The 10,385-nt window shown below is 40.3% G+C and overlaps 1 protein-coding gene across 2 annotated transcripts in view; it reads right to left on the bottom strand.

Annotated features, from left to right (window-relative positions):
- Positions 1-10,061, bottom strand: part of Cntnap4 (contactin associated protein like 4) — a 290,563-nt gene extending 280,502 nt beyond the window's left edge. The window contains exon 1 of one of the 2 annotated variants that reach the window (XM_021169778.1): positions 9,879-10,061. In XM_021169778.1, coding sequence (XP_021025437.1) covers positions 9,879-9,969 — 91 coding nt within the window. In that variant the 5' untranslated portion in view covers positions 9,970-10,061. The remainder of the gene's footprint in view (positions 1-9,878) is intronic. The other variant, XM_029480968.1, reaches the window with a different exon arrangement.
- Between the last annotated feature and the right edge of the window lie 324 nt (positions 10,062-10,385).

Raw genomic sequence — 10,385 nt, 5'->3', positions numbered from 1 at the left:
CCTAGGGAAGTCAGAGGAACTCAAAGGAGGGAGGACAGGCAGAAACCATGGAGGAACATCTTTGCTTTCTCAATCAAGCTTGTGCTTTCTTAATCAGCACAGGACCTTACGTTTGGAATGGTGCCACCCATAGTGGGCTGGGCTCTCCTACACCAAACAATAATCAAGACAATCCCTCACAGACACAGCCACAGACCAATGTGGTGATGACAATTACTAAATTAAAATTCTTTTGAGGTCATTCTAGACTGTGCTGAGTTGCCATCTATAGCTAACTGGAACAGTCATGACGGGTTTCTTTACAACAAGGAAACTGTACGTATTCATGGGGCAACATATTATGTTTTAATACACATACGTGTTGGGCAGTGTTCATATCAGGGTAAAATATCTACCTCCACACACTGTTTTAAACCATTCTAGAAATGACTGTGATACAGACAGCAAGTGAAATACAACTTTCTATGTTCTGACACTACTTAATTGAAAACCTACCCCCTATGCGTAATGTTTGAAATCTCCATCTTTGACTCTACCCTGGGACCCTCTCTGCCCTCAGGGATCATTGGCTGATATCAGTTCATGAGGGCAAAAGGAGCAGAGATTGGAGATGGTGTAGGGGTGGAATGAAGATGAGATTCAGAAGCCCTGAGTATATAAGATAATGATGATATGCAGGGACCAGCTTTGGGGAGACAGATCAACTTTACTTGGGGTGAATCAGGGGTTATATAGTTTTGGATTAAAAGGTAGGAATATCCAGGGTGGGCAAATGACATTGACTGAAGGCTTGATGTATGAGAAGCCTCCTTAGCTTGTGAAGGCATTCCAGAAATCTCAGGTGCTAGCTGAATGGGTCTTATGAGGAGAAAGGAAGTTGAGTCTATAATCTAACTAAGGCTGACATTCCACAGGTAGAGAGATGTGTGAAGGTTTTTGAACTTCCTAGACAAGGTCAGAGAAGGAGAAGCCCTACTGGTAAAGGGAGTTTGATATTTTATGTGAAGCCCCAAGGCTATTTGGACAATGGTAGACTTCAACCTTAATTAGCAGAACACCAGCCAAAATGCTTTCCAACACACACACACACACACACACACACACACACTATAACTTTATCTCAGCAACTCAAGTCCCTTAAAGGCTATTTCCAAATTAATTCCTTCCTTTTTTTCTTGTCTCCTGATGATAAATAGATTTTAAGTGACAAGTCTTAAGGGCCATATTATGTATGTGTGTATTTTATACACACATATACCTGTGTATATGCCTGTGTGTGTGATCAATATGCAATCTTTTAAAGAAAAGCTATTAGCCTAGAAATTTAATTTTTCTCAACTTTTCTAAGACTCCCTCTATTGGTCTGGTAAGTATTGGTTTATACCAACAGGAAGATCTGAGGACCCCTGCCATGAGCCAAAAGACTCAAATGTCTGCTCAAGCTCATCCAGGAACCTACCAACCCCTGGATCATGGCTGGTTCTTAAGAGTTATCAGTAGAGTTATTCAGAGGACCTTCAAAAGCAATCTCCGTAGGTTACAACTGCTAAGCCAAGTAATAAAGCAACAGTTTGTCTAGCAATTATACAATAAATGTGCTTTAGGAAAACAAGTGAATTTATATATTTGCATTACTTCTAGACTAGTATCGACCCAATAATCCCATTTTAAAGCACCATCATTGCCAGAGGATGGGTAAAAGGTCACGGAATCAAATATGTGTTCTGTGGCCTTAGAAGCACATAGTGTCTTACTCCAGACAACCACTAATGAGAGGAGTTTAATTTACAAACAAAAAAGTAATTAGAGCTATAGAAATGATACATACATATTATGCCATTTTTCTTTTGTGATTTAAAACCTTCTCGATAAATCCCATCACCGCTCTATTAAATAATTGCACATTAAAAATTTTTATAGTTACTAATTTTGAACTACTTAAAATGTCAAATGTTTGCAGGCTTCACTCACTTTTCCAATTATTACACTGGAATGACTCATTAACTGTAACATAAACAGGCTCATTTTTACGTCCCGTTATGAGATGTCCCCAATTTCATTGTCAAAGTACTGTTTTCCCATGAACCATGACAGGAAAAAAAAATCGATTGGAAAGGGGCAAAATGTCCAACACAAACTCTCTTTCCAAGTACCACATGACACTCTATCATCCCATGGCCTGTAGATTCAGGTACCATGTAAGTGAATACCTTTGTAAAAAAAAAAAAAAATGACAAAAATGTCTACCTTTTGAAAGCTGATTGAGAAACAAAAGCACCTTTGTCACATTGTGCTGGCAGATTTTGGCCCTTACCAACTTCAGACCCTTGGACCAACTTGCTGGCATGTTTGGGAACCCCAAACTATACAGTAAAAACAAAAAGGGCCACTATAAAAGTCACAGAACTACGAACATACAAAGACACTCAATTGAATCCAACACCGAGCCTTAGAGGTCACTGAGGAGGCTGAATGCTGAAATCTGACATCCAGGTTGCCTCCCACCTCTCCCAAATTAAAGTAATCCAATGATACCCAAGCCACCTGACATTACTCTCATTTAGAAATGCTCTGTAAGAGCTGGAGATGAAGACGTGGCTCAGAGGTTAATAGAACACGCTGCTCTTGCAGAGGATTTGGGTGGGTTCAGTTCTCAGTACCTACATGGCAGCCCACAGTTGCCTCTAAGGTTCAGAGAATCTAACACACTCTTCTAGCCTCTGAGGGCTCCTGTGCATACATGGTGCATGTTAACTCACAAACATACTCGTACACACACATACACACACACACACAACAGAATTTTTTAAATTAGAAACGCCATCTATTGTAACCTAGAATGACAAGTAAACTATTACTTCTGAAGACATTTTAAACTTTCCTTTAAGATCCCAAAGGCTACGTGTGGCCGTGTTAGTTTCAAGAGTAAATTATTTGAATTTAAGGTGTTCTGTTCCATGGTAAGTATGTTCTCCTTGAAGAAAGTCTTCAGGCAATCCCTGTAAGGTCTCCCAAAGTGCCCTACTTATTGCTCTGTAGTGAGGTGTTTTCTTCTGTTCTTAGACTTCTGTAGTGGAGGTGGGAAGTTCTAGGGGTAGAAGCCTAGGATCGTAAGAATGCTAGGCAACTGTTATACCAGGAAAATGTATCCCCAGCCCTTAGGTATTTTCAATGGGGTTTCACTAGGTAATCAGATCGGTACTAGAAACTCATGACCCTCCCACCTCATTTTTCCTATGCTGGAATTACAAGTGGGCCCTCACATCCCACTGAGATTTTTTTTTCTCCTTAAGATTAGCAAAATACAACCAATGGCAGCAACTGATGCTACAACTCAAGGCATGTTTTAGAAGATGTGTTTGTTAAAGAGTATTTCTAGAGGTTTCTGCCTGGAAGAGCGGCTCCTGCAGTTGCCTCTGCAGTCAGGCAAGGCTCACTCTAGCAACAGCAAGAGCCAAACACATTCTATCTCAAGAATGTGGTGAACTCACAAAACAACTTTTATCAGAAACACATATCCTGCAAGGATCAAGCCTTCTCCGTCATTCTCATTAACAAGGAAACAGCAATAATTCTAGATACATATCAAACAAGTCAGTGGTGCCAAAATGTTTGAATCAATAAAAATGGAAAATAATAAGCTATAAGCAACGGGGGGTTGGGAATCAGATCAAAGTATGCAATTCTTTATTATTTCATCAGAAACAATAAGCTACCAATATGAATATGCATTCTTGGGATTTGTGTAGCGATGCTGTCTTATCTTCCTACTGTTTACAGTTTGCAAACTTTCAGTCAGTACAGAGGAAAGGAAAAGATTGGATGAGGTGTTTTGTTTTGTTTTGTTTTTTGGTTAGTTGGTTGGTTGGTTGGCTGGTTGGAATTTTTTGTTTGTTTGTTTGTTTGTTTTTAAAAAACACTGATTACTGACATAGTGGTGCACAGCTGTAATCTCAGCTCTTGGAGGCAGGTGGATCCAGAGTTCAAAGTCAGCATGGGTTATCCGAGATCCTCTCTCAAAACAAACAACACACAGAGTGAAGGATTTCTTGGCTAATCTGAGGCTAACTGGCCATTTAAAGGTCAGATGATTCATTAGTTGACAACATTAAAGGTCCAGCATTGATTGATCTGAGATAAAAGAGATTTTCACTCTACACAGGAAAATGAGTATTTGTGGAACCCAACTGATACTCTAATGCAAAGCCACATTCAAAGCTTTGGACCGTCAAGGTCACTGCCCCTAAGCGTCTAGGTCCAATAGACGACTGTGAGTCAGTTGTCCCCTTCTTACAAAACCCATCCTCGGTGACATCTTCACAAGTTGCTTAACTTAAAAACTGGCCCTGGGATGAGAACCCTGAATCTTCATTTAAAGCTGAAGCAGGTGTGGTGGTTAAAGCTAAAGCAGGTATGGTGGCTAAAGCTGAAGCAGGTGTGGTGGTTAAAGCTGAAGCAGGTGTGGTGGCGCACATCTTAAATCTAGCGCTCTAGAGACAGAGAGGCAAGTAGATCTCTGTGGGTTTCAGGCCACCCTGGTCTACATACTGAGATGGAGGCCATCCAAGATTATATAGTGACTCCCTGTCTCAAAAATGCGAACAAACAAAAGAAAGCAAGTTATGAGACAGGCACAGTAGCACATGCCTGTAATTCCAGAACTTGGGAGCAGAGTCTATAGAATCAGGAGTTGAAGGTCAGATATAACAAGGTCAAAGGCAGTCTGAACTGTACATGAGACTCTGTCTCAAGAGAAAAAAAATAACTGAATAAATTATAAAACATAAAATTTTAACAAATAGCAGTTTTTTAAAATTGTGCTACAAAAATATTTTTATAGTACATATCACATTTTAACTTACCCTTTAGACTGTTGTAAATAGTGTACTATAAATAAAATTAACCTAATGATTAGTTTCTGGGAATCAAAAGTAAATACAATTGCAAATGGACAAGATATTTACATACAAATTAATTACGCTGGCATGAGTAGGTAGAAAGCACTTGCTTAATTATTGTGAATTCTCAGTGGGTTGTGCTTAAATGAAAATCTATTTTTTCAATTTGTTCTAGAAAGTTTGCCAATTTGAGCTTTTTGAGGAAGCTCCCGAGTTACTTTCAAAGCAAGAACGTTCTTCAAACATGACCGTTTTCCCTATGATCAATTTGATTCCAAATCCAAGGAAGGTCTGACTCATAAAAGAGGGGAATAGTTTGTGCTCGTGACCACATGAGGTTAAGAGCAGGGTTTTCATCCTAAATATCTGGGATGATATTGCTCACATATTTATTTTTTATTTGTTTGTTTTTGTTTTGTTTTTTTGAGACAGAGTTTCTTGCTCACATATTTATTAAGCACTGCATTCTAATCGAATTACTTGAGACTAAAAATGCCCCCTTAGCAACCAAAAGTGCTGTAGACATTTACTAATAAAATGGAGGCATTGCATAGTTGTAGAAATGAGATTTCTCAAAAAATAGTCATCTAGGAGAAACAAACAGGGAAAATATGATCTCCTGATATATTTGCCAGTCAGGTGAGCAGCTCCTTCACTATGTGTGTAATTAATGACATAAGAACATTTTTATCAATTAATATAATCTATGCACACCTATAGTTCATCATTGCACCATACATCACACATCAGAGATCAATGGAGTTGTTGTTGTTGTTTTTTTTTTTACAAAGGAGCAGATAGACAATACAGAATATTACATAGATACTTATAAAACAAGAATAAAGACAATTCTAACAAAATCTTACCAATCAAATTCAAAATATAATAATATGTAAATACAAATCTTGCTCATGCCGTTGCATAAGTGAGACAGGTGACTAAAATTCAAATTTCACACTGTCATTTTCTGCCACAAAAAAAAAATCACTTAAATTTGGTTTTGTTTTTGTTTTTTTTTTTTCTTTTTCAGGTAAAGATGCAAACCCAACTGTTAGTTCATAGTCCACATAGAGACAGGTGTAAGGGCAGATGTGTCCCATGGGCCATATTCTGCCAACACCTGAGTAAATATTACAACCCCTTTCCAATGACCACATGCAATTCCACTGATCTATTTTTATTGAAGAAAAAAGTCTACTGATGGTCTTTTATTGTTTTAATGTGACATGAATTCCCAGACTAATTTCAGGAGATTATAATGATATTTATTACTTTAATTAAGGACTAGGAATCATGTAGAAGTCATGTTTGGCCTCCATGTTGGCACATAAGCTATGTTAACCATGTGCAAAAGGATCAGAAATTATCCAGAGCAGACGCAATGAGTGGAGAGAAGGCGTCAAGTGGATAACAGTAGATGATCCTAGCAGTGAGTCAGACAGCCCACTGACCTGCACTTCCAAGGGCCAGCCATTGACACATGGTGTCGTGGATCATATCCATCAGTATTTTGTTATTACATTGTAGTTATTTCATTATTTGACTGCAGAATATCTGCAGGAGGGAAGATTACAAAAGGAAGCTTTCAGAAAGAACCATGACACTGAATCTTAGGAACTTGAGGATCTGTCCAGTTGTATCTGGGTTGTACCTAAGAATTGGTAAGAATGGCTTTCTACAAGGGCACCTATTTTTCTCTATTACTGATTATATCATATTCTTGGTACTTCCTTTGAAGTAGATAGCAGACATAGCCCTGATTTCAACTAAAGGAAAGAAAGAACACAGTCAGAAGCTGACTTCTAACTCAGTCATTAGTGAGCTACTTGGTGGGCATCAATTATTCTCAAAGAGAGGTTCAGTGTGTCTTCTGTCATGTGATCCATAAGAATGAAACCAAAACAAAACCCTCCCCAGGCTTACTAGTTATACCCCACCCTTCTTATACGGCCAGTCAGCCTCCCAAAACTATCTTGGCATTTAGAATTTGTAGCTTCATAAGACAAAGTGTGGAATAAATAAATCATCATTTCCCTTGTTCTAGTACCTCTGTCTTAGAAGGGAGTGAAGAAACCAGAGAGATCCAGGAGTACAGCCTCTCAAACAGCAAGCCCATGAGCGAGGATGCCTGCCACTGTGTTTGCACAAAAGGAGGACTCAATTAATAACAAACTTATCTTGACCTGGACATCGACTAAAATCTTAGGGCTGACTTACAACTTTGAAACGTCATATAGAACACCAGAAACAAAGAATATAGCCCACTCAATATATTTCTTTTTAAATATATAGGTACTAACTAGAGTCATAGAGTGTTACTGGCACATGAATTAGTAATGTGTACTTACACATAAGTGTGTATGTGTGTGTGTGCATGCACCCCCATGCATATATAAGAGTGTGGAGGAGAGAGAGTGGCTGTATTTGCATGGAATCTTTCTAATGCAAATTTCTCAGATGATTAAGTAGATCAATTAATATTCAAATTAGAGTTCACCTAATCCCAGGTTTACAGAGTCCCCTAGGCAAATGTTCTTATTGTTACCCAAAGGCCAACTCAGTGGATGACAGATTTTTCTCCTTGTGAGTCACTTGTAAATAAAGCAGAAAGGTGTTTACATTCACCTGGGGTTCTTTCATTTTCTTTTGCTTATATTCAGTTCCCCCGACTTTACCTGTGGGATTTGAGATTGATTCACTTCTTATTAATAAACAATCTGGTTCAGGAGAGTTTGGGGAAGTCTTATAAGGCAACTTTGAGATGCTTGTGCTGATTCCAGTTGCCTGTCCTTTGGTTAACACGCATCCCCGTTCCTAACCTCATAGTACTTTGCTCCGTCTTCCAAAACTGATAGCATGCTAGCACACATTTTTCTATCCCAACCCAGCAACAAGTGAACCCTGACCTGACTCCTCCAAAATGTAAAGAGTGAGGAATAATGTAAAAATTAGGAAATGAAATCTCTTGTTCTACATTTGCATGTCACATTGTCAAAATACCAATAAGAAATTAGCTAAAAGTCACCTTAATTTTCGGAAGCCACTGAATTATAAATGTGGACGCTTGAAGAAAAGTTAACTCTTAAATAGGCTTGCTAACTCAGAATTCCAACTTTAATATTTAGGTGTTCTTGTTCGCTTCAGTTCTAGGCTCTCCACATTTATCCAATGACTTCATAGAGAAATCGAACCCCGATGGATACAGATCCAAGGTTGAAACGGCACCCGTGGGAGGCCCAGGCAGAGCTAAGCAGACATGAGCACTGGCTTCTCCTCAAATCTCAGCTGCTCCCTTTTTCCCTGGCTGAGATGAACGAGGAAGGGAAGCCTTTTAATATGGATCTTCCGGTGACACTCTGCACCACATTGCAAGCAAGCAAACAAACATCAACAGCTCACAGCCCAATTATTCATATTAATAAACTGCAAAAAGATGTGCAGGCAAGGCATAGGGAAGACAAACTGGGTTAGGCCAGCATGAAGCTCTGCCCAACTCAACGGAAGAGCTTGTGTGCTTTGCATCGCAACAGTGACCTCTAGTGCTCCCTCTCTGCTGAACCCCTGCAGCTGCAGAAGGAACTACACCTTTGCCACAGAACTTCAACTGAGCGGGTGGGTGGGTTCAGGTCTGTTGTGTATCATCCTTGTTTGTTTATTTGCTACAGCACTTGTCAAGGCCGTCACCCACAGGACCCTCTAAGATTTTGGCTAGGTGAAACTATGCATATTTTACTGATTTAACGGGATTCCCATGCATTCAATTTGAAATTGAATGGGAAACACAGTCCAGCCTGGGAGTGACGTTCTCTCCTTTGCCTTTGCAGAGTGGCAGGTAAATCCTGACATTAAATGAGCTCCTGAAAAATCATCAGTGGATGGACACGAGCTCGTGACAGTGAGTTCCCTGTGTCTTTCCCTCGTGAGGACTCTACAGTTAAGGCAAAAGAGGGTCTACGGCAAAGAGAGTTACCAATTTCTTGTCTCTCAAACCTAAAGCTGTCAGTAAGGCAGGTCCCATCCATTCCTGAGCAGGACTTACAACCCTTTCTTGTAAAGCAGAGAAAGAAATAGAAAGTTGTGTGTTTGCTTAGCTGTTTTTAATCATACATTAAAAAAAAAAGAGGAAATTCTTCTATCTAAAGAATCTAAGCCAAATATAAACTTTTAAAACTTTTCCTATTTCCAATGGCAAGCTGATGAAAGAGTTGGGCCAGTGTATTTTGGATGGTATTTAAATTAAGCAACGAGACCATAACAAATGTTCCTCAAATCAATGAACTCAGCACTAAGACAATCAATCAATCACAAATACATGAAGTTGAAAATTCAACCACTAGAGAACACTACTTAAGCGGGTGGTGGGGGAGGGGGAAGTCACCTGCACATTTCCCTTTAAGGGAGATGTAGGGATGGGTACCCATCCAGGAGTGCTCTTCTGCTTGAGGACACAGCTCTCCAGTGCTGAGCTGTGCCTCCACCAGTTCTGCCTGCCCCTGCCCGCGAAGTCTGCAGTATGTCTCAGCTATTAGCCTGCACCATTTTAGAGATGCAGCCAGACGCTGCTAAATCGCAAACTTCAGAAATCTCAGCTAATGCAGCAGAATATCAAGTCTGCGGGTTGTTTTCCTGGTAGACAAATAATCCCAATGAAATTTAATGACCTCAAGACAGGCGCAATGGAAGACGTTCCCCGGATGGTCCCCCGATTAAGATGCTAATTTAATGTTTTACTAGAAGTTGAGTATTCTCAATGAATATTCAAAGAGAGTGAAATTCTGCTAGTAAAAACAAAAATCCAAATAACATATTGCATATTTTGACCAGACCAAGAGAAACCCGATCATATTTGCACAATTCCCATGTAGTGCTTTTCCTAGCCCCGCAGCGATTCCAGTTGAAAAGATTAATCATGAAAACAACAGAATCAAAGTTTTGCGCGGAGCCCCCCTGCAAGTTTTAAATCATTTGCTGTGTACTTACATGAATTCCCAGCTTCCACTCTGTTCCAATTTTGAGTAGACAACAGAAGTAACATCTTGAGAACAGCTCCAGCGACAGATCCCATATTCATAATTTTTGAGCTCCCCAAAATATCTCGAGTGGCTCTCAGAGCGCCGGAGACAGGTTCTCCTCAGTCCTTCACCCAGCACTGACTGGGTCTTCAGTATCTCTAGCTCTCTGGATCTCTTTCCTCCCCCTCCCTCCTCTCACGCGCGCTCTCTCTCCTCCTCCTCTCCCTCCTCCCTCGTCCCTCCTCCCTCGTCCCTCCTCCCTTGTCCCTCCTTCCTCCTCTCTCTCCCTCTCTCTCTTTCTCTCTCTCTCTCTTTCTTCCCCACCCTCCTTCTCCCCTGCCCTCAGTACTGGTTCCTCACAGAAAAGCAACCAGCATCTGTCCTAACAGGCTTACACACTGCTGCCGAGGCCACGCCCACTCCTCGCACCGGTCTTAGAAATTTGCCCCAGCATCCTTCCTCCTCCAAAAAGCAC

This window comes from Mus caroli, chromosome 8 (genome assembly GCF_900094665.2).
Source record: "Mus caroli chromosome 8, CAROLI_EIJ_v1.1, whole genome shotgun sequence".
Lineage (NCBI taxonomy): Eukaryota > Metazoa > Chordata > Mammalia > Rodentia > Muridae > Mus > Mus caroli.
The sequence above is the reverse complement of the archived record's forward strand: the minus strand, read 5'-3'. Positions and strand labels throughout refer to the sequence as shown.